Source organism: Mus caroli, unplaced genomic scaffold (assembly GCF_978045245.1).
Source record: "Mus caroli unplaced genomic scaffold, Mus_caroli_1 scaffold_12, whole genome shotgun sequence".
Taxonomy (NCBI): Eukaryota; Metazoa; Chordata; class Mammalia; order Rodentia; family Muridae; genus Mus; species Mus caroli.
In genome coordinates this window covers 6,720,285-6,745,883 of record NW_028227267.1, presented here as the reverse complement: position 1 = coordinate 6,745,883, position 25,599 = coordinate 6,720,285, and the positions used below count along the sequence as shown (strand labels likewise).

The following is a 25,599-nucleotide window of genomic DNA, read 5'->3' as shown; positions in this document are numbered from 1 at the left end:
AAACCTAACCCGTCACCATTAAGTAAATATCTCCTGTAGTCATAATTAACCCAAACACAGAATTGCATCTCAGCTTATTTCACCCAATTTTTTTTTAGCAAAATAAGAGCAAGTTATATAAGAGATGGCTAAAAAAGTGATACTCACTAACACTTGTCTTTCTAGAGTAAAGAAATATCCATAAATTTTATCTTCTTTTCTTCTTTATTAAAATATCTTCCTTACAGGGATTAGAGTCAGGATCAACTGTAAAAACCACATGCTGCTCTTATAGAAGACCTAGTTGGTTCCCAGTACCCATATCAAACAGCTCACAATGCTAGCTCCAAGTGATCTGATGCTCTTTTGTGCTTCTGTGGATATTGCATATGCATGGGGCATGCATAGACAAGCAGGAACACACACACACACACACAGAGAAATTAATAAATAATCTTAAATGCCTACCTTAAAGAAAAATTATAAGGAACACACACACACACACACACACACACACACACACACACACAGAGAGAGAGAGAGAGAGAGAGAGAGAGAGAGAGAGAGAGAGAGAGAGAGAGAGTAAATGTTTGGCAGTTATTACTGTTCAAACTGGAAATAAGGAAGCAGGCAGATCATAGGGCCTCCCCCAACTGAGTGGATTAATGTTTCTAAAGACTAAATGATTAATATAGAATTAATAACATTCTGGAAAAAAACCCAAACATTTTTATTTAGAGCTATAAAAGGATTTAAAGAAAAAGGCTAAATCAGAAAGTGTAATCAGTATATTAGACTCTATTGACCAGGCTTCTAGAAAATCCCAGCTCTCAGTCACTGAGGTGGCAAAAATGGCTGTAGGGAGTCTGGACTGGTGAGACATATCAGAAGGCAGACGACTAGTCTTAATTTGCAAGACTGTGTGTGGGTTATATAAGAAGCTCCATCATTTGGTGAAAGGTACAAAAAGTAGGAAACCATCCTAGCTCTCTGAAATGGCCCCAAACATATTTCAGACCTTTTTATGCATATTTATAAGCAAAGCAGTGTTCTCAGTACTGGTGATTATAAATCAAAATATTGATTAGTTCTGATAAATGTTGATGATGCTTTGTCTAGGAGTACCAAGTATTGAGCCAAGATTTAATTTTTTTGTGTGTAAAAATAATCATGCCTATCTCCTTAGCCTGCAATTTTCATTCATCAATAATAAGTGGTAAAATGATATGCTTAACAGAGAATTGTTCTAAAATAATTTCTTCATGATTTATCTTCTGTACATGTTTGAATTGTGTACTTATTTTTTATAAAGCTGCCTACTTAGGGTTGCATAACAATGTCTTCGGAGGAAGGGAAGGAACAGACACATAAACAAATGAGAGTGTGGTGCCAGAAGGTAACTGAATTGCATTGATTGCTATCCTGATCAGAAGGCTCTGTTTCAAAAAACCCAAAAGGACACTTAAGCCGATATTAGTAGGCTTATTAGGGAGCATATCTTTTCAATTACACACCAAGGAGGGTTACTAACTTGTCACAGGAGCAACAGGAAACAACCTTAGGATGATTCAGAATGACAAATGCCTTGTGATAGTCCCTCCCACCACCACAGATAGACCTGATAACTTGCTTCTAATCAATGATCCATGGCAAGAATGAAACACTTTTTTTTTCAGATATCAAAGTCTTAATCACTTGAATTTAAAGAGATTTATCTTGCTGACTGACTTAATCCCCTTTAAAAGACAGTTTGAAACCCAGGGATCAGGAACAGCAGAGCATCTCTCTGTTAATCATTTGGAGTACATCCTCAAAACATGAGTCCTGTCACCAATGAGAAGGAGCTCAGAGGTGGATTCCTTTGTGCTGAGACTCCAGATGGGAAAATCTGCCTGATGCCTTCATTCTTGTATTGCGAGACCCTAAACAGAGACTCTTAAGAGAGGTGCCTGAGTTTTAATAAGGGGTGATAACCAATGAGTATTCTTTTAACCTGCTAAATCTGTGGTCAATTTTATGTAACAACGTAACACAAACATATAACATGCAAGCACAAAAAACTTACACAGTCATGAGAATGGGTGGGGTGGGAAAAGAAGACTATCTGGAGTTATGCCATGGGTCATACTGGGGCAATGTAAGATCTGAGTATTATCCCCAGACCACTACACAGAATGCTGAGATCGCAACAGATGCTCTAAAATCTGCTGAAAGAATGAATAAGTAATGGTATGTTTCTAAATGGCATTACTAGATGACTATTTCAATTGCCTATTCCACAATTTCAAAATATCTTAACAGTTATTTATTGTAAAACCATAACATAACAAGGAACTTTATTATTGTTACAAGGCTAAAAGTAGTGATTAGGAAATAGAATCAGCACTAAGAAGCAAATTTTAAGCCAATACAACTTTAGGGAACTTGTGACCCAGTAAAAAGCTAGGCTGTTATGTCAAGATTAAGGGCTCTGTAGTGATGTATGATACAACCCAGCAATCTGGGTCACAGCTAAAAGCCTGGTAATTTGAGGTTTCTCTTCAGAGTCTAATAACTATATGAAAAGCTGCCAAGTGTTAATCAAGTCCAAGGCAGACAGTAATAAGATAAACAGCATCATCAAAGGCATAATGGTTTGATAGATGGAAAGGAAGGAAATGCTTAGAGAATGAGAATTCTGTACTGATGAAGAACTCAGTATTAGGAATGTAAATGTACCTATAGTTGTCTCTATTAGAATTCTATAGTGAATTCAGTATTAGAGATGTAAAGGTATCTATAGATTGTCTCTATCTAGCTCCTCCAGGTTTACCTACAAACACTGTAGAAATTTACAGATGACAAATATCATTTCCTGATAGTGGGAGCATGAATGTTATTGTCACTGCCCATCGAACACAGATTCTGGAGAAGGTCAAAGGCATGCTTCCTCTGAAGGCTCTGCTTGTTAACCTATGCGTGGCACTTTTCAAATATCAGAATTAAAGCCAAAGGAAACATCTTTCCTCATCCATATCTCTTCAACTTTAGCTAGCTTATATTCTTTCTAACACATAACTCCATGCTGGTTTTCTTTTGGGGTGTGTGTGTGTGTGTGTGTGTGTGTGTGTGAGAGAGAGAGAGAGAGAGAGAGAGAATACACATGTACATGCACGTACACTTGAGTATTTGTGGGTGTATGTTTGTGTGGGTGTGTGTCTATATGACTGTGGGAGGTCAGAGGTCAACTTTGGTGTCTTTTCTCAGGAGCTATTTACCTTGTTGTTTGGTACAAGGCTCTTATTGGATTTGGGAATTGACAATTAGACCAGATTGGCCATCCCGTGAACTCCAGGGATCCTCCTGTCTCTACCTGCCCAGTACAGGGGTCATAACTGCATAGCATCCTGCTTTTCTTTACACTGACGTGGGATTCGTTTGCATGCTTCTGTAGGAAGCACTGTACTGATGGAGCCATCTTTCTACACCAACAATGTGCTTTTCAAGAGAAATGTTCACACACTTTAGAATGATGTAATTCAGGATAACTTGTGATGTTAAATACAAGTGTAGGCAGCAGCAAGTAATTGATCAACTGGGCATGAAATTGACAACAAATGGGAAGAAAGGTAGAGTGGATGCATTTTTAAAATACTTTAAGTACTGTATCATTACAACCAGTAGCAGCCTTGGATTTCATGCAGAGGCAGAGTGGCATGGTCTTCAACTCGTCTATTACATGAAACAATGGATCTTAGAGAGATCGCCGTGGGTTTGTGAGCATTGGAATCCAATTCAAATAACCAGGTAACTGCTTCCCTGGCACTCTGAAAACAGGAAACAGTGGTGACATCATAGTGGGTTGCCAATACAGGGAACATTAGGTGGGTTATGAGCAATTTCTTCTGATGTCAATCCACACATTCTCAAACAAAATGGACCATTAGACATTGCATACACAAACAGAGAGATTATGTTGAAGGCTCCTTGCTTTCTTTGTGTTTTGATAGACAGCTTTTGTTACAACAGAACTGATATAATTGTTCTTTCTTCATAAATCCCTCCTCTCCTTTGAGAGAAGACTGGAAGCTCCTTAGAAAGGGACATTACTCAAGTTTGCCTCCAAAAGATTAGAGCTCCCTGCTTCCAGGATGTGTTGTGCATAAGAAGAAAAGGATATGGATACTTTGTGCTTTGGAAGCTCCTAGGTATTGTTCATCTTGTAAGGACACAAAGGCATAGAAAATGTAAAACTAAACAATAAAATATGCCACTGGGTCAGAATGAAAGCAACTCAATTCTGTGTCCATGTTCTCATTCTTGTGCTTTGGCAGCATCTTGCAAAGTGGAGTGCACTCTGAGAAAGAGAGGACTTGAATCTTTCATCTGTGACTCCTAGTAACAGTGCTTGGCAAAGTCCAGAATCTTCTCTGTCTACATGCAGTCTAGCAGGCAGCTGGAGGAAATGGTATATGCTCTCTCTTCTTTGCAGCCAACTTAGGCACAAATTAGAATTTTGCTGCCCTGAGCAGTGTGACTTTATTTTTGGGGTGGCATTAGAGATAACCCCCAACTCTTGAAATGTCAAAGTACTGGTTGTTTTGGCTGACTTTGCACATCCTCAGTAGTAAATGACCTAAGAAGGCTTAGTGATGACAGATTTCTATTTTAGTAGCTCTGTTTCACTTTAATGTGTATTAAAAAACAAAAACAAAACAAAACAAAACAGAAAAAAAAAAGCCTCCTAGTACATCAAGGGTGAGACTTCATAAGCATTATTCCTTAAGGAAAAGATGGGCTAAGAAAGCAAGTGAACTTGAGAGGGTTATAGTAAGACACATCTTTCTGCCATTTTAACGTAGCACTAGCTAATGAAAACTTTTACCTACCATGGGATGTGTCCTTTAACTCTCACAGGATATAGTGCATGCCCTCATAAGGTTCAATCAACTTTTAACTCATTACAATTTCAAATTGTCATGGAATGGATCACAAACCCCAAGGCCTTAAAGCTAGTTCGAGTCCAGAAGAGCATTTCCCATAGTCACTGTGAGTCTGAACAAGGGACACTCTTGGCTAATCTCTTACAGTGTCTTTATTCAAACTGCTACAGGGCCTGGAATTGATCCAGGGGAACTAGAGCAAGGTTGAGGACTCTGACAGCTCCTGGGGAGAATAGACAACATAGTTACCAGAAAGGGATTGTTTGACATTCAAATTCCTGGGCTGGCCCCAGGTTGAATCTCTCTAAGGATGGAGCTGGAATGTGCATCTTAAACATACTCTCAAGTGTCACACACAAAATAGCTCAAAGCCTGCAAAGTAAACTCGGTATATTTGTTGAGTGAATGGATAGCACCAGATTGGTAAGTAGGAAATCAGAGTCTTCCAATAACTTGCTGTCCAAGGCTCCACCCAGGCAAATTCGAGGTCTATTTGGGGGTGGACCAAGTAGAACTCAAGGTCCATATCTCATTCTGTTGCTCTCAGATATTGATGGTGTGAGGGAATCGGGCTGTGATTCAACTCAAACTTGAATAGGACTTCTTTGTCAGTCACGTTGGAAACCCAGCTTTTGTGTCTTGTTCTGTTCTTTGCTAGAGACATAGGAATGCCTTACCCTGCATGCACACACTACTCAGTTTAAGATAGAACTGTCTTTGTAATAAAGTTATGCTGTTGATTAATTGCTGTTTTTGCGCACCAAGGCCACACAATACTCACAGGACCTACTCTCCCCTCATCCACAATGAAGCCAGTTCTATGGTTCATGAGACCAAGGACCACTTATGGGCTCACATAAACGTTTCAGTGTCTTTTAACATCTGATAAAAACACAATTACAATTTAGTCTTCAAAATAGTCAGTCTTTCATCAGCACACTTATAACATATGATTTTTAATGTTTTCCCAACAAGAAGTGACTCTTGAAAGTGGTTCCACTGACCCATAGTTCTAGGCCTAAATGCCTAGTTCAGGCACTTACCTGACAGGCATTATACAGGAGTTGATGTTCAAACTTCTTGATCCCAAGAATGTTCTGAAACATTTCATAGAGCTGTTCCTTGCTGAGAATCAACTCAGATGCTGCACTGGCTGTCATCCGGGCTTGCTGTTTCCTGGGGTCCTCCTCACCACGGTAGATGGCATCAAACTTGGCCATCCAAGAGCTCAGCACTGTCTCCTTGCTGAGGCCGTCAATCTCAGGCAGGCTGCGCACCCTCTTCTCGATGTGTTTCTTGAAGACCTCCCGAGAGTCATTGGCTGAGCAGCCCCCACTCTGCACCATGCGGGCCACACGGTCACTCTTGAGAAACACCTGAGCAAAGGACAGTCAAGAAAAATTGAGTCAGCCATGGATGGAAGTGCCACTGCCCTGAACTGTGTTCTTTATTTACATGGACTTACTCGTCCTTGCTGTGTGATTTCAGATAGGCCCCTTTCACACACTCTTCAGTACCCAAATCTTAAATCAAGAATAAAAATAGTATAATAGCTCCATTATTTGAGGGAGTGTGTCCCAAGACCCCCAATGAGTGCCTGAAATCACAGATATTAGTATACTTGACTTGCACTGTTTATTCTTCTTGAAGACTTTCCAGTGAGAACCCAATTATAGCAGTACATTATAATAAGAGCTATTTAAAGTGTGTGAATTGCTTAACTCTGAAATTTTTCATTTAACACCTTCAGTCTAAATAAAACTGTGAAAAGTAAAGATTACAGCAGAAAGAACTACTGAGCTTACAAAATGGCCTCAAGGACTGATCTCTTGATAGGTGCAGAAAGAGCATAGGCTATGGTTAGACTGACTGGATTTTCCTCCACGTCTGCGGCCCAGTGGCTATACAAACTATGTTAAGTGAATCTCTTTGGAACATTAGTGTTCCTGTCTATAAAATAGGGTAATACTCAACTCAATACAGGTTGTTTAATTAAGTGAGTCATTTGAAAAGAGCAATTACAACAGTGCCTGAATCCCTAACTGCTTCGTGGGTTGTTATCGTTGTCATTAAGTATCTAGCACGCAGCACTGAAATGTTAACTACTACATGCACCTTGTTTATCCTCGAAAGGATACTTATCATAACTGAAATTTGGTATCAAGAAAATATGTGCCAATTTTCTGTCCCCTTGACTGACATGCAATTCTATGTGTGCAAGAAGTTTCTGTGTTCCTCAAGTCTCTCCAGTCTCTAGAGAGCACATGGTACTCTGTAAAAGAAATAGGGATCACGTAGCTGTTAGGCTCTGTCTACTACGAAAGGTGTGTGCAAGCTTTGTCACTGTGACATGACTCAGTCATCTACAAATGCACAAGAATTGTACAGTCAACTTCCAAAGACAGGAAAAGACCACACAAAAACTTGTAGTTTTAGTAAGGTTATGATTCTGTCCTCTGTCACATATGACCTATGGGCCACAAATTGGATATGCCTCAGGGTAGAAGGGAAACAAGATTTCACAGAGGAGTAGGGACTTGCCCATCATAACTTCCATTGCCTGATTGTAGTGTCTACTCACAGACACATGGGATAAAGGGAAAGAGGAAGAGTGGGGGAGAGAAAGAGAGTCCATAGGCCCAAGAGTGTATGCACTGTATATGTATGTGGTATATGTGCACAGGTATGTATGAGTACATACTCCAGTGCATACTCAGAGCCCAGGGAGGAGGACATTCAGTATCTTGCTTGATCATCTTCCACCACACTTCCTTGAGACAGGCAGAGTCTGTTGTTTAACTCAGCATTAGGCTGGCAGGCAGCAGGCCCCAGTATTGTTGTTATCTCTATGTCCCTATAGTGAGACAGTTACAGATGCATGCACAGCTACACTCAGCTTTCTACATGGATCCTGAAGATTTGAACTTGGTTTCTCATGCTTGTGCAGCAAGCTCCCTTTAAGCTCTCTCCTCAGCATCCACATGGTCTTTTAACTTCACTCTGCTTCCTCCTTCTCTTTGAGGTTCTTCCACCAAGCAGAAGACCTTCTAGCTTTGCTGTCTGAGCCCTGGGACTTCTCTATTACTAAGTATAGTTTTCTCTTGCTTCACTGCACACACCTGGAAGCTCACACAAGCTCATACAAAGTGAATGTAATACAAAGTGCTGGTGCTACCACTTTGTATTCAGAGAGGAAAAAAAAAAAAAAAACCTGACACTTCGGAACTGTATCTTGGTCATGCTCCAAAAGGTGTGTAAAGGTCCTCCAGAGGCCAGTCAAACATTCATCACCTTGCCAAACACCAGCACTTGCCTTGCATGCTCTGAGAGGGTAGTGCCTAGTGTGTTGCGGAAAGCAGTCACCCTTGTGCATCATGACCAAGTCATACTGGGAGAAAACATGTTACTAATACAGTCTCCATTTAAGGTTCATTAAATGAAGTGATTTAGCAAAGACGCTGGAGGGTTTGTCTTCTTGGGTGAAGACCATGGCATGTTTTGATAGCCTGGGACCTACAACTCAACTCACAACACTAGATGTGAGAGTTAATTCTTAAGTCAACTAGAGGAAACATGTCAAATACTTTTCTGGTCTGACCCAGACTTCATGAGCTACAGAGTTCACTTGGGAGCCTGCACTACTTAATGATGATGCACTTAAGCTGACATATTATGAGTCTCACCTATAGGTTTAGGTTCAAATAATAGGGAGTTGGAAAGATGGTTCAGTCAGGGAAGTACATGATGTGCAAGCATGAGGACTTGAGTTTGATCCCTAGCAGCCATATAAAAAAGCTGGGCAAGGTGATGTGCATCTATAATCCAAGCACTGGCACTGTGGAGATAGGAGGAAACCTGAAGCTTACTGGCCAGCTTAACCTGGCCAAATGTCCAAGTTCTGGGTTCAATGAGAGATCATGTTTCAAGATATAAGTTGAAGAGGTATTGAGGATGACAACTGAGGTCAGTATCAACCTTTAAATTTACACACACACACACACACACACACACACACACACACACACACACACACACACTGTATACACTCACCAAGGAGTAGTAAATTACAAAGCAAGTTGAGGCATCTTTAGGAAGATAATGCAGCATTATGGATGAGGATGCAAAACTAAGATTCTGTGTCACCTGGGATAAATCATTCTCCCTCTCTGATTTTCCAATTTCACATCTGAAGGGTAAGAAAGTTGAATTATGAGGTCTTAGTGTTATTCTTCCAGCTGCAATGTCTACATGACCATAGGTACTGGAGGTACAATAGTAGAACTGGACATAAACTAGGCACTTACAGAATGTAACAGAAATCACCTAATAACTTCATACAAAATAATCACACTCAGGAATGACCAGTGACAGCACAGAACCCAGCAGTCATGGGTCCCTCTGTGGGAGTCTATGGTAGTCAAGCATCCAGGAGTGGAGTACCTCTGTGGGAGTCTATGGTAGTCAAGGACAACCCAGTAGGTAGGTGTAAAAGTATTTTTTATTCTCCTGACTTAATTGTTGCCTCAGGCTTACAGCCTTAGTCTGCTAACATAGGCCTACTCCTGGAAGCTTCTAGCCTCCATACAATCTATCTAGGCCTAGAATGTTTTCAGCTTTTCAGACTTAACTGTTGAATAAACTCACTCTTTCTTTTTCTTTCTGAACTCTGACTTACTGGTCAACTCAGCTGTTCTGGCTCAAACTCCTTTCCATGTTAACTGATTTGATCTGGCTTCTTTCCCTTCTAACTGAATTGCTCCACTTGGCTTCAGACTAACTCTAGCAATCTGTTCTGATCTTCTGGCTCCTTGTCATTCTCTGGCTCATTCTAGTTTCACTTTTGTCTAGTTGTTCTCTCTTTGACCTGTCTCTGTAAAACTCTCTTGGTAAAACTGCCTCCTCTTCTTTTTCCCTTTGCCTCTCCTTCTTTTGAAAAAGTATAACGTAAAAACAAAATTCTAGGCCTTTAGGCCCAGGCTTGAGAATGTGAACTTTGTGACTCAATGCTCCAAGGTATGCTAATCATAAAACAGATAGCGACTTTCCTTCACCCACCCGCTTCCTGGGTTCAAAGAGTGTTCATTTAAAGAATGTGTTATTGTTAGGGGCTCTTAAAAACTGTCTTGAGAGATAACCCGAACAATTACCAGGTATTCCTTGTGACTCTTGTGATTTTGCACTTCCTTGTGACTCTTTACTGGTATCTTTGGTATTTTCCAACAATGCCCTCCCCACTTCCTTGAGTTGTGGTTTCTTCCTTTAAATACCCCCTTACCCAGCTACTCAGTGCGCCACAGTCCTCTACCCCTGCGTGGTGTATGACCGTGGGCCTGAGAGCACTCTTGAATAAAAATCCTCTTGCAGTTTGCAGCAAGACCGTTTCTTGTGAGTGATTTGGGGTGTCGCCTTTCTTGAGTCAGAACATGGGGGAGTCCTTACGTTGTGGGTCTTTCACTTTCCCCTCTGATGTTGCTTCTTTCTTCCCTGTTCTTGTGAGAGCTGGACATTCCCTATCTTGTCAAATCTTTCTCTGATTCATCACTTTGTCTGCCACTCAATTAGATATCACTTTCAAACATGGTGCTTCCTTCTACAAACTAACTTTACCTTCATTGTTTGGGATTAAAGATGTGTATTTAGGTCAGGTCTATAGTCCAGTCAGAGGGATTAAAGGTGTGTGCTAAGCACTAAGACACAGCACAACTGAAAACAGCTTTTTCCCCAGTAAATAACACAATCTCAGGGGTCACAGTGTGTTCAAGTATCCTGCACAACAGGTAGGGCTACCTAAGTTGGAGTCTATGGTGATCAAGAAGAACCCAGCATCTAGGGGTGCCTATTTGGGAGTCTAAGGGAGTCACTACACCTCCCAGAAGTAAATACTGAGATGGTAAGTGAATGTGAGCAAAGGACAGAAAAACAGAGAGGAGGTAGATATTTCAGACTGAAGGAACAATTTGTGTAAAAAGGTCAAATGTTTGAGGAGACAGGGAGAATTGAGTATAGCCATGGCAATGAAGTGTAGGGTGTGCTGGCATGAGATGAACAGGAATGGCTAAATACCCAGGACTCTGGGCATAGGCATCATAGTCACCGGCCTGCATCTTAAGAGCACTAGAGAAACACTGACGGTTATAAATTGGGACATGGCATAATAGTGGAAGGAGCCAACTGAGAAGTTCTTCCAGGGGACAGGTAAGGAGCACTGGTGTCATAAACAAGGGCTTTTATTCTTTGTTGTCAGCTCTAAAGATCACGATTGGTTTAAAAATATTCAATCAGCAATGGAGCTGCTTTTTGTCCCCAGCTATGCATGCCAATGTCCCACAAACCAAGGAGAGCCCAATTAAACTCTCAGTATGACATTCATTTTCCTCCAAAGCCCTTCTCTAGCTTTCATCTGCCATAATTTTATGACAATTTGGTAAATATTTGAATCTCAGGGTAGATTCTAAGTTTGGGGAAGATAGTGTTAAAGAGTTATCTTTTTTATTCACTTTTAATTCTCTCCTTTTCTCTGGTGTGTGTGTGTGTGTGTGTGTTTATGTGTGTGTATATGTGTATGTGTATATGTATGTGTATGTGTATGTGTATATGTATGTGTGTGTGTATGTATTTGTGTATTTGTGTGTGTATGTGTGTGGGGGGGTATGTGAGAATTTGTGTGAGTGTATGTGTGTTTGTGTGTGTGTGTGTGTGTGTGTGTATATGTGTGTGTTCACATTTGCCTGTGTGCATGTGGACTCATAAGTACTACAGATAGAGGTCAGAAGACAACCTTAGGTGTTGGTCCTCTCCTTCCACCTTGTTTGAGACAGGGTATCTTTTTCACTGCTGGCTACTCCAGGCTGGCTGACCCATGAATTTTTTTCTCTATCTCCCATCTTGGCCTAGAAGTACTGTGTTTACAGACATAGGCTACTGTGTACATCTTTACCTACATGGGCTCTCAGGATCCAAACCCATATCCTTATACTTCCAAGACAAGTGTTTTTATCAACTAAGTCTTCTCCCAAACCTTCCTTGTTTTGTTTGTAAAATTGTTTGTACCTAACATAGTGTCTGGCATATAGATGAGCCCAATGCATACTTGTTGAAGTGTACTGGTAAGTACAGTGATGATGTTTCCAGCAGAAACCCTGCTGATTAACCAGATTATATCAGAATGAGATGGGAAAACAGGAGTCAGAAGACATGTATGTGGGCCTCCAAAAAAGTGAGTTAGGACCAAGATTCTATAGAACCTATAGCCATGAGCAAACAGGATGGTGACAGTGTATTCTGGACATGCCAACTCTCCTGATCCCTTCCTTGAACAGAGTAGTCACTTAGTATGTGTTAAGGGCAATGTGTTGACTTCATTAGTGACTTAACAGAACACTAAGACACCAATGAACCTCAGGAATCCTCCTGTCTCCATCTCCCCAGCACTGGGATTGCAAGCATTCAACACTGAACTCAGACTTTTATGTGGAGCTAAGGATTCCACTCAAGTCTTCAGGCTTGTGTGTCAAGCACTCTGCGTACCGAGTCATCAGTCCAATGCCCAACTGCAGGAGCTTTTTGCATCGTTCTCTACACAAAACTATAGAGTCTCTTGTCAGATGACTACTGACACCTTGGCATCAGCCAAGGTGCTACACCTTCTGCAGTGTTTATCAGATCAGAAGGCTAGGCTGGTGCTTCAGCCTTCGGACAGTGCTTACCTCATAGTAGCTCTGGACAGCGTTCATAAAGGCTTCATCAGCTACAATTTGGGTCTCCCCATTGAGGAAAGCCTGGAACCGGTCTTTGACAGTCTGTAGCTGCTGTTTGCTGATCTGTAGAGAGAGAAAGAGAACCTTGAAGGCTTCATGTAAACAGGGATGTGACTACTTCACAAGAAAGATGCCCATCTATCAGAGTGTGGGCTGGCCTGATAAATGAGCAAACTTTCTGAACTCACATGGAACACAATCATTGCTAAAAATAGTACAAGCCACAGTTTAACACATTGCTTTACAACCACATAGGAATTCTGTTACCACAGAAATCAGCAAGTGCTGTCAAGTAGGTTTCTTTGTTTGCTTGTTTGTTTATTTCTAACTTTTGAAAAAGAGTTGGCTGTTAAAACATTTCTTAGGGCGTGATGCTTGGTTATATTCAGAAATTGCTATTTTTTTTTCATTTCTTACTTTAATTTGTGCCTGTAGTTATTTATAGGCACAGTGCTTGTAAGATAGAATCTGTAGATAAGTGGGTCATGTCTCTTTTCAGATTTACATTTATGGATGCATCATTGGCTGGTGTTATGAGCCACATGGAACTAATTATACTGCAGAAATCAGCAAAGACCACTAAGTAAACAAGCAGGTCTGTTTGTTTATTTATTTATAACTTTAAAGAAGAGGCTGCTGTTGGAATGCTGCCTAGCAGGCACTCTACTCTGCATTGCAAACACTCCACTGTGCATAATGGATACTTAATCTACCTGCAGGGTCTTCAGAGGTCTGAACGCTAGTAAGGTGTACCCTGCAGAGGCTGTGGAACTTCTGGTACTGTGGGTATACCCCTGGCCAGGAGTCAATAGCACTGAGGTTCAGGGAGTGAGGTGGCATATTGGGCAGTTCTTTCTGTACAACTGCCCTCACAACTCCAATCATCTTGTATCCAAGGAAAATAGTCCTATAAGATTCATGCCAATTATCCTCCTCTTGTTGTGAATGTCCTGTCTTCCATCAACATGATTAGATCTGGCATAAGAAGTACTAAAAATTCCAGCTCAGGCTAAGACCTCCTCACACATGACTCAAAAGCAAACATTTATCTTTATGACTCGTGGTTATGACTAAATGTGTTAAGCCCATTTTGCTATCTTTTTCACTAAGATTTTCCTGCAGCCTCCCTAGTGCCTTACATGTGACAAGCAGTCAATTAATGTTGATTTAACTGAATGAACAAAGTGCAGGAAAGATACTATCTGTGGGTAGCCTTGAAACAGCTCTAGTTTCTGTTGACACTATATAAAGTTAATAAACTACTCAAAGTTCAAGTTCCTGACTTCTAAAAAGGTAAAGGCTTTGAAAAATGTTCTGTTTCAAATGAAGGATGACATGCTTCTGACAGCCACAGTTCTCGTAGAAAAATAACTTTCCAGTAGCACCATGATGTCTTGTGGAAAAGCCACTTAAATTCAGGGTTGGCCAGGGAGTTGAAGCTTCTCTAGAATGGGGCTGGCTTTGAATAAATGCATTTTGGTCTCACTATCTATTTTTCCATTTGGATACAGTAAGCATTTTAACTGCTTACTGCCTCATGAGGTTACAGCTCTTCGGTGACATGAGTCCTTATTGACTAGCAAGGTAACAGGCTGACTACAACAAATTTAGTATGTATATGTATGTGGGTGTATGTGAGCATGTGCATGTGCCAAGAGAGAGAGAGAGAGACAGACAGACAGAGAGAGACAGAGACAGAGATAGACAGACACAGACACACACACACACACACACACACACACACACACACACACACACACACACAGAGAGAGAGAGAGAGAGAGAGAGAGAGAGAGAGAGAGAGAGAGAGTCAATCTATGGATTGAGTCTATGGTTTTCATTTTCTTTTTCTTCTTGCATGCTAGGCAAGCATTCTACCACAGAACTGCCTCTACAGCTCAGATGTTGCATTCTTTCAGTTTGGAGGGTGGATGGTGAATGTTCTTACTACGAAAATGCTATTTGTGTGAGGTGATGCCTTTGCCATTTAGATTTAACCTGTTCTATGGTGGAGGCATACTATGAAGCAGGTTGTATGCAGCACACATGGTTTTGTCTGCTAATGAAAGAAGTATTGATTTTCTTCATGGATTTCAAAGGCCTTTATTATTAGAAATTAATATAAGTAGAAAATAAAGTTTAAAGCTCTAGGAGACTGAAACCTCATCTGAGTTTCTACTCAAGAAATAAAACAAGAAGGGTTCTCAGAATGTTCATAGCTGGCAGCTGGGTACTCTGAATAAAGATTGTAAGTTTTGGAGAACTGGAAAGGGAGGGATATGGAAGCAAGGGAAGATGAAAAGATTTAAGTTTGACAAGATTCATGCTTGTTTGTTTATTACATTTCTTGTATGTATATATATTTATTCACATGTGTATAGGCATGAAGATACCATAGGTCAACCTTGTATAATATTTCTTAGGAGGCATCCATCATTTTTTTGATGCAGGGTGCTCACTGGGCCTTGAGGTTTGCAGAATACACTAGGCTGCTTGTTCAGCAAGTTCTAGGGAGCTGTCTTGTTTTGCCTCCTCAGTGCTGAGATTATAAGTGTATACTTGCCCATGGGGCTGGGATCACAGGATTCTATGTGTACATGGGGCAGGGACCACAGGTTTCTATGTGTAAATGGGGCTGGGATCACAAGTTTCTACATGTACATGGGGCTGGGATCACAGGATTCTATGTGTACATGGTGCTGGGAACATAGGATTCTACTCACAGGATTCTATGTGTACATAGGAGTGGATCACCAGATTCTATGTATATATGGTACTGGGATTACAGTATTTTATTTGTACATGGGGCTGTGATCACAGGATTCTTCCTGTCTGTGGGCCTTGGATCATCATTACACAAATGCAGCAGGCATTAAAAGACTGAGCCTTCTTCCCTCTCTCGAGATTCATACTTGCCATGCTCTAGGGAAGCCACCACTCAACATTAGGAACATTTGTAAACTTTTAAAGAGTTGATATGATCTTTACAATGCTTTATTTTAACCAATATGTCTCCAAACCACTTTCACATGTAATCATGACATGAACTTCCAATGAGGCATTTCATGTGTGTTATGCTGTATCTTGCAAATAAGCCATAGTTTCCTCTTCTAGGACACCACAGTTGAATTACACATTGAATGGAATAGCCTTAGAATATGGAAGGAACACACATCTTTAGTTATGATTTCCTGTTCAAATCCAATACTATTACACAATGACTCTGTTTGCCTCTGGAGCAGAACTGCACAACTGTCGTTATTCCTAAGATTTATGATGTTAAGGTCTTTCTCATTATTTCACGTTCACACTGTGTAGCTGGACTTCTGCATATACCAAGGAAAATGAACCTCAAGTTTGAATTACACCTAGATTAGCAACAGGGAACCCATTCACAAGACAGCATGGTAGCACAAGTCCCTCCAAAGCAGGTTAGGTGGAACTTACTCAGATCAGAATCCCTAGCTGCTCCTAACAAACCAGGGTATTTCACGGACTTTATGTCTAGGATCTGTTCCAACTCTTGTCAATCTTAGCTCTGTGGGACAAGAGGGCAAACAGCCTAGGGTAAGCTTTTGTCTTTAGTAATTGAAATAAAATTAGGAGCACACACCATCTGCATGATCAAGACTGATTGCTGACTAAAGCCAAATCTGAGCATCCAATAAATAAGCATGGAGCTCATTTATATACAGGCATTTACAAAGAGCCAAGCACGAATGCAGAGCTCTGCCAGAATCTAAGGGTTCAATAGTCAAAACAAAACAAAACAAAACAAAAAAATAAAAAAAACAAAAAACAAACAAAAAACAAAAAAACAACAAAAAACAAAAAAATCGCAAAAAACCTTGCAGCCATTCCTTGATCTTATTCACCACGTCAAAGCACTTGGTAGTCTAAAGGCATTGAGGCATATCCTTAGAGCTCTTCCATCTATATGGGAAAGGAAAAGCATATAGAGCTAGATCAAATTATGTTCTAGGATTTCAGAGGAGAGAAACTACAGAATATACAAGTCTTAAGAAAAAAAGAAAGAAGGAGACAGATCTGGGTCCTTTTGAACACACACACAATGTAAATAGACAATCCTGTGCACATAATTAATGGTTTACTTGCTCTGAATTAACCTTTGATCTACATATAATTAAAACTTGATGCTCATTTTCCTTAGTGTATGCAAAAGTCCAGCTACACAGTGGGAGCATGAGATGAAGAAGACCTTAACATCATAGATCTCAGGGATAAAGACTGGCCACTGACCAGAGGAGCAGGAATAATCTTTGGAATGAGAGACTGCCCTTCCTTATATGATTTGATGACCACATATCACATTGAAGATTCAACTGCTGTCTTTGCCTAAGTGGCTTCTCAATGTCAGTGGTGTCATGAACCAAATTCTGGTTTCAAAAAACTTTGAGAACATTAAGCTCACAGTGCAGGGGAGCAAGGATAACTCTGATAGCAGAACCTGAAGTTTCCTCTTGCTTCCTTTCCACCGACACTTACCATTTCCTTACTATAAAGCAGTTAATCTGAAAACTCTCCAACTTTGTCTCAACAGACAAAGAGGAACCTGTGTTTATCTCTGTGTTTGCTTCCATGTAATGTCACCAAAGCTGATTGCATAAGATGGCAGTGAGGATGCTGAGAGACAGGGCTGACATGAGACATGCGTTTAGTCTATGCTAGCTGCTATGGATGGGTCTTACCATTAGACTGCACATGTTGTTCTTCTAATAGGACCAGACTGTGATTGATTTTACACATCTACACAATTCAGCCCACATGTTATTTCTCAGTAGCCTCTATGTAGAGTTTTACAGTTTTCTCAGTACTTTTAAGGAGTCATATATAGTACTACTTTTCAGAGACAGGTGTGGGAAGTGGGTGTGGCCTCAGGCCCCATGAAGCTCACTTGTTTACTGCCTTACCCAAGCACGTGCAGTGAGGCTGCATGCGTGGGCTGCCTGTCAGGCTGGACTGTTCCTCATGATTGGGACCTGTCAGCCTATCTGTGAATGACCTGAGCTCGTGCTGTGAGCCTGGAGCGTGTGTGAATTCTGATTGGATGAAGTGGGGTGGAGCTAGAAGGAGGTGAATCCGAGTGAATATAGTTTTAGCCCTTGCTGTGAGTAGAAGGAGTAGTAAGAGAAGCTGTTGTAATAGAAGGAGTTTAGCCCTTGCTGCGAGAAGGACGGAGGTAGTAGAAGAAGCTGCTGGGGAAGAGAGCAGTAGGGGGAAAAGCCTGAAGTAAAGAAGCCATTGCATGAACCCGACTTGGTGTCCGTGTAGTTTCTGTCGCTGCAGGAACAAAGGACCTGTAGCAAGTGGTGGCCCGTATGGGAAATGGGGAACTCATCGAATCATCACATCAGTTGGCAATGGTAAGTAAGAAAATCTTAGTAAGCAGAGGTAAGGAAATTTTGGTAAGAGCAGCGGTAGGGAAACTTTGGTAAACAGCGGTAGGAAATTTTTGGTAAACAGCGGTAAGGAAACTTTAATAAACAGTGGTAAGGAAAGTTTAGGTAAGTGGCTAGTTTAGAACCTCTTTAGTTAGATTGTAAGCGTCTGTGGAACTTCTGATACTTAAAAATCAGAGATCAGAGTGATGCCATCTTGTAAAGGGCGCATGCTTGGGCAAGGCAGTAAACAAGTGGGTTTCACGGGGCCTGCGGCCGCACCCACTTCCCGCACCTGCCAGAACCATCAGCCCCTCTGTGGCCTTCTCCTCCCCCCTATAAAGATGAGGGAGACAAAAGGGGAAAGTGTAGTCTTCATGCAAAAGACTGGAAAAATGTGCCCGCTGTTGTGGGGGCCTTCCCAGTACTTCAGGAAAACACATTGCAACCTGCAGGAAAGCTCCTGAAGACTAAGTAGTAGAAACTTGAGCCATTAAAGGAGAATGCTTTAAATGAGAGAAAAAGAGAAAAGATGGTCTTATATAGTGGATGGGCAGACTAGCCAATAGTATTAGAAGGAAAACAACACTATGAAAGGGACCATTGTTTTGAGTAAGATAAAAACACTTAAAGTTCTTAGGTATGCATATGTATGCTCTATGTAAATATGTTACAAATTTATGTCTATAAAATCTGTATTTCAGTCAGCATTGAAAAGATATGGAAAAGACATTTAGTGAACAGGCAGGGAACAGAAGGCAGTGTGGTATGGGGGTATAGAACAGAATATAGCCAAGTTTGAATAAAAGGTTTTTCTTTATGTACTTCTGTGTTTTGAAAGTAATAAGGTGTCCACAAAAATAAGATCATGGTTTCCTCCCCCAGAGGGGTGTCTGCCATTTCCCCTGGAGATAGAGTTGCTCAAATTTTGCTTTTGCCTAGTCACCATGCTATCTTCCCTTCAAGGGGACTGAAAAGAGGAAATCAGGGCTTTGACTCCACTGAAATACAAATCTGAAAGCTGGTATCCTTATGGTTAACCAAAGAGTGGATTGGTTGCGGGGACAGATGAATATTTTGGAGCAGTTAATATTTGCTTCCTGCATTACTCATATGGCAGGAATGTGTGTAACCTCTGTTCAGTATCAGAATTTTTCCAGAGCTGCAAATCTGTGGTGTGCAATTGGTGTGATGCTGCTAGGAAATTGGAGTCATGATCTCGACACAAAGATGAAGGAATTGCGAGCATCGATTGTTGCTGTGAACAACACCCGTGTGGAGATTGCAACTGCAAAGCAATGGCTGGAGATCATCCAGGGAACTGTGGGATTCTTAAAAATTTGGGGAGGGATGGCCTTTTGAGCGCTCCTGCTGACTGTTGTCTGTGGAAGAATGCTTTGGTGGATGGCACATATGCAAAGGCAGCACAGCGCTGATAAACGAGCCTTAGTGCAGGCTATGGCAGCCTTGGAAGCAGGAACATCCCCCCAATGTTGGCTCAACATGCTGGATCAGTAATCAATGACGGGTAAGACCCTCACGTGTGCATACCAACCTAAGACAAGATGGCAAAAGTGAGTTCGTCATTCCCATGACGGGTAAGGATGTGGCATGGATGGGGATAACCTAAGACAGATGCTGATCCCAGAGCTGCTAATAAAATAAAAAGGGGGAGATGCATGAAGTGGGTGCCACCGCAGGCCCTGTGAAACCCACTTGTTTACTACCTTGCTCAAGCATGAGCAGTGAGGCTGCATGCGTGGGCTGCCTGCCAGGCTGAACTGTTCCTTGTGATCAGGACCTGTCAGCCTATCTGTGAACGACCTGAGCTCGTGCCTGAATTCTGATTAGATGACATGGGGTGGAGCTAGAAGGAGGTGAGTCAGCGCGAATATCGTTTTAGCCCTTGCCGTGAGTAGAAGGAGTAGTAAAAGAAGTTGTTGTAATAGAAGGAGTTTAGCCCTTGCTGCGAGAAGGATAGAGGTAGTAGAAGAAGCTGCTGGGGAAGAGAGCTGTAGGGGAAAAAACCAGAAGTAAAGAAGCCGTTGCATGAACCTGACTTGGTGTCCATGTTGTTCCTGTCTCCGCTGGAGTAGAGAGGACCGTGCCAGACAGGGGTATGGCTTAGAGTTCAGACCAAAATATTTAGGTACAAAGGGGCAGTGGCTCATATTTTGGTTTGCCTACTTAAGCTTGGGAAAGCTGCATTCTCTAAGCCTTGACCCCTCATGTAAAAATGTGGGAACCTGTGTTCCAAGAGTGTTTGGAAGATTAAAAGGGAATGGGGACTTAGCCCACTGCCTGGCACATTCAGTCTAGTTAATTGAGAGAGATGGTAACTAGACACTTCCAAGGTTGTAGCTGAGACTGAACTCTGTGCTTCTACATGTCCAATTCTGCCCAGTCCCAGAACACATTCTTCCCCGCCTCAGAACACTGCTACCTTGCTGATGCTCTGGAGCCTTTGTTGTCTGAAGTTTCATCCTGGCTGTTCCCTAATGAGGTAATCGTTCTGCCTTTCCATATAGCCACTACCCAGGAATCTAACCCAACTCCATGTCTCTAAGATGGCCTTTCCTGACCAAGTGTCATGCTTATGTTCCCATCATATTGCACTGGTTCTAAGAATTTCCCTAAAGCCATTACCATTGTCAATACTTATATTGTGTAGCATAAATTCATTTGAATGGATCATAGTATCCACACATACAAAAACACATCACAAGAGCAGGATACATATATTCTTAAAAAATTAACCCTCCAATGTAACCAGCTCTCATCTCATAGCAAGAGAAAATAGTGATGCCTAGATCTGCTCCAGGACTCCAATGTCATGGCCTTCTCTGTAGATCACAGGCACTCTAGATACCTTCCCCTGTGTCAGGAATCAGGCCATGCCTCTACGATGATATTGGCCTCTATCTCTGAATGATGTAGTCCTTAAGGAGAATGAACTTGTACACAAATGTTTTTCCTCATCTCTGCTGCTTATACTGCCAGACTTCCTCCTCCTGAACTCATAAAAGTGATTGCCTCTACTTTCCCTTCCTTTCCTTCCTTTCTTCTTCCCTTTTCAGGATCCTACCATGTTGTACCTGGTAGCTCTCTCTCTCTCTCTCTCTCTCTCTCTCTCTCTCTCTCTCTCTCTCTCTCTCTCTTACTTTAAACTATCTTAATGAATGTCCTCTCCAGGTTTTAAAGAATTTTCCCTTTAAGTCCCTGCCATGTCTTTGATGTTAGCCTCACTAATTGCTCTCACAACTCAAGGCTAGATCATGTCCTCCCCTTATTACAAGAGCTCTCTCCAAACAGATCTCATTTCTGAATAAGAATCGATTTTCACTTCCTTCTCTGCAAACCAATAGAACCTTTTTTTTTAACGATTACATGTTTGTTTATTGTGTGTGTGTGTGTGTGTGTGTGTGTGTGTGTGTGTGCATTTCTATGTGCATGTATATGGACTTGTTTCACAGTGGGCATATGTTTGTTAGAAAGAAGACTATGGGAGTTTTCTCCTTCTACCATAAGGGCCTGGGGTGGACCTCAAGCTGTCAAACTTGACAGCAGCCAGCTTTTCCTGTTGAATCATCTCATGTCTCCCCCCTCCCCTTTTTTTATTTATCATAATGCTCTCCAAAGACAACCAATGGCTCTACACCTATCATCATTGATCAATTTTTCCAGCTTCTTAGTATGATGCTAGTACAGTCATGAACAATAGATCTAGTCACAGAGTTTGGTGTAGCAATAGATTGTTCACCATTATTGCTGTTCCAAAGTAAAGATGATTCTGCCACTGTTCATCTAGTTTCTTACTGATGGGCATTTAGGTCTTCTTTATTTGATCATAATCTGTCTCCCACAAAAATGTGTTTCATAAATATCCCAAGCCTATCTACCTTCATGCTGATATGCTTAGTGCTTTGTACATAATTAGCTCTCAACAAGTATTTGTTGACTGAATCTATTAACTTAGTGAATGATTCATGTATACTAAGTTCTCAAGATGGAAAGTTACAAAGGTACAATCTTATCTGTCAGATCAAAGATCATTTGCTTACTTGGCTTCCTAATATTCATTGTTAGTGCCTGACAAAATGAAAATCTTAGGTGCTCATAAAAACACGTAGACTAAGAGTCAGTCTGTGGGACAGAGGTTCTGTCTGGGTGAAAGTTAACTGACCTAGTAAATATGGCTGAGTCCAGAAGATGATCTTGCACAAACAAACTAAAGTAATTTGCCTAGGCTAACAGACAATGATAGCCTAACTCTAAACAAACAAATAGGCCCTCAAAAGCCGCTTATCGACAGGGCCTCCTAAAGTAGAAGGGCATCTAACAGCATTTAACAGGTGCAGCAGCCACTCGGCATCAAGGTCAGAACTGAAAATTGCAGCAATGAGTTTTAAGAGAAGAAAACCTATAGAGAGGACAGGCCATAGGTAGAGGGAAGCACTGCAGTTTTTGCAAGAGTCACTCAGACACCCTGGATTCACATTGCTTCATTAACCAAGGTCTGGAAATTCCCACTCTCCTTCAGGCCATTTGTAACTCATTGCAGCATTTGGCAGGAGTGTGAGATAGATTTCAGTCAGGAGGAAACATCATGTTCTAAGTGTCTCAAGGAAAGGAAGAGAGAAGCCAGAGCCAGCTCTGGTTGAATGCTGTTATACTGCAGTATCTTGGGCAAGTAATTCACTTTTGTGTCTGTCCCTTCAAAACAAAGGACAGTGATGTCTCCTTGTAAAGTAGTGCCTTCTCCTTCCAGGGTTTTTATGGGGTTCAGACAAGATGATATATGTGAGTCACACAGAACACTGCCCAGTGCACAGCAATGAATCCTATGATGTACTGAAAGGGTTACTCTCATTATTAAAATTTCCTTTCACCTTTCATCTTCTTCATGTTTCTTTTTGCGTATGTGCTCACTTTTGAAATTGCATGAATGTGGTTGGTATTCACTATGTTTTCTTCCTTAGCCCTTCCATTTTAGGGGTTTAAATGGCTATTACTTGTGTCCAGTCTCCTTGAAAGTAGGGATGGCCACGTGACAGTGCCAGATATCTCTAAGGACTTTGGAGAACACATTTGAAATTCTCACAAAAAGGAATCTACCCAGAGACATCATATTTTCCTTCCTGTTGCCTCTTCTCTGGACAGAGCAAACAATTATAGTATCTACAGCTGGAGTGAAATACTGAACATTGTAGAAATAGTGAATCTCTGAATCAACGCTTGTTAATACATACCTTGGATGTAAGGATGAGAGCTATGCATGAGCCCTGAATCATCCTTGCCACTGAATGTTTTCTCTTCTTCTCTTATTTGAAGCCAACTGCTTTTCTATTATACATATGACTTTCTGTAGTCACAGAGGAAAGCACAGTTGATAAAGTATTCATTGGGTAGTATGCTTCCTATTGCATAAAGGAAGAAGGAAGCCATATCTATCCTGTAAGTGTGAATTTAACAATGTATCATTCTGAACACAGATGCGAGAGTGGAAATCTGTCCTACTTTGGTGTATGTGTGTGTGCGTGTCTATCTGTCTTCTTTGGTATATATATATATTCATGTGGTGTGAGTGCATGCGTGTGTACGTACATGGGCATTGGGCATCCACTTCTTTCACTCTCTACCTTATCTTTTGAGACAGAGTCTTACCACACACTAGTGCTCCACTATCACCATGTTATGCTCTATCATTGTGCATCCACCTTCCGTGTATTCCTGTTTTAATTTTAGAGTAGCAACTGAATATATTTAGTGAAATTATACTTCTCAAATTAAGTCTGCATTTTTAAATAATTAAGTAATAGAAAACCCCACTGATCATGTTATTCTTAAAAATCTATTTGGGTAAGGAAGAAAGAATAAAGTCAGAGGAGCACCATATGACACTACCAAAAAGTGTTCTAGGACCTAAAAGGACACAAGCTTGGAGACAGTGAGTGAACACTGATTAAGACAGGACTTTCCTGGAAAACAGCTATCTGTCAGAAGAGGGACAGGAAAAGGAATTTAGAGAAGAACTTAGGGTTAACAGCTGGATGGAGGAGGGGATGAAATGCTCTGGGTAAAGGATGCTAGCTCCCTGGCACAGTAAGCATGTGTGAGGCCTCAGTTTCTAGCCTCAGTAACTCCCAAACAACACAGAAACATAAAGATTAAAAACAGAGAAGATAAAAGGGAGAACAGAAAGGATAGAGATCTGCTTCCACCAATCACAGAACAGGGAAAGATGTTCTACCTCTTGCCCTTGAAAACAATGCATTCTTTAGAAATAAGTTTTTCCTCCACTTTGGAGGCACTGAGGCACTAGTCACTTGGATTCTTTTGACAGACCAACCAACAAAGGAGCACAGATCAAAGGCTTTTGAAAGCCATTAGCCTTTTATTTCAAAGTCTCCACATAACTTGAAACATGGCTGAGGACCCCAAAGGGCTTCTGTTAGGCAAATTGTGTTATACCTCTTGATATCTACTATAACTCAGATTAAAACTGAGCTGTTTAAATTATTTATTAATTCATTAAAACTAAGAATAAACTTATTATACATTAATCTAAATAACACATTGTATGAAAATATTTTAAGAGGTTAATATTTTATTATTAATTATTATTTTATAATAATAATTATAAAAATATTTAATTAAAAGGTTAATAGTGAAAACATTTGGAGCATTTAATAGCATTTTAAATCTGTGTTGGATAAAAAGAGGACAGGTGGATTCTCACTTCTGCTTCAGTATTCAATCTGCTCCCAGTATTACTCTGACTGGTGTATGTGGAAGGAACCTGCCCTTTGTGGAGATGACATTGCTTTCCAAACAAAACTTTTGATAGCCATGCTAGGTAAATGTGACAGTCTTCTCCAGCACCATCACAAAGCTCAAAGGATGGTATTTTTTTACACATCAGTAGCAATATGAAAATTGAAGTCATATCAATAAATGTCTTATACTCAACAACAGTAAGATCCATTAGATTTTTTTTGTTGTTGTTCTATGAAAGACTTGCACCTATGCAAGTCAAAGAAATTTGTTCATACAAAAATATTTGCTCATTGAGTCATGCAAGTATTTCAAATGTCAACAAATATTATTTCCTATGTGCAAAAATGCTGTATCACTTAATATCATCATGAGTGTTACCCAAAATCCTGCAATGGATAAAGAAAGCTGTCAGGAAGTTGCCCGGCTCACGGTTGTGGGTTAAACTGTTCAACTCTAACATGAGCAAAATACAATGACTGTTACCATTATAATGTTGGTTCCCTTTATTAATTTCCTAAAAATATCTGTGAAATACTTAAATTTGTCTTTTAGCTGTTCTTTCAATTAAAGATGGTATTCCAGTCACCATGGACATTATTTCAAAAATATAAAAATACATCTACCATACAATCCAGTCATATACAGCACACAGACAGCTGATGCTACAGAAGCACAATTCACAGGCTCCAATCCATGGACCCAACTCTGGTTTCCATCTTCTCTCCCTCAATTAACTACAGATGTTATATAAAAACATGAAGTGAT

The 25,599-nt window shown here is 40.8% G+C and overlaps 1 protein-coding gene across 14 annotated transcripts in view; it reads right to left on the bottom strand.

Annotated features, from left to right (window-relative positions):
• Cadps (calcium dependent secretion activator) overlaps positions 1-25,599 on the bottom strand; it is a 454,319-nt gene that overhangs the window by 321,027 nt on the left and 107,693 nt on the right. For all 14 annotated transcript variants that reach the window (XM_021182627.3, XM_029468976.2, XM_085828366.1 and 11 more), the window contains exons 2-3: positions 12,608-12,721; positions 5,945-6,277 (exon numbers count right to left, since the gene is read on the bottom strand). In XM_021182627.3, coding sequence (XP_021038286.1) covers positions 5,945-6,277; positions 12,608-12,721 — 447 coding nt within the window. The remainder of the gene's footprint in view (positions 1-5,944; positions 6,278-12,607; positions 12,722-25,599) is intronic.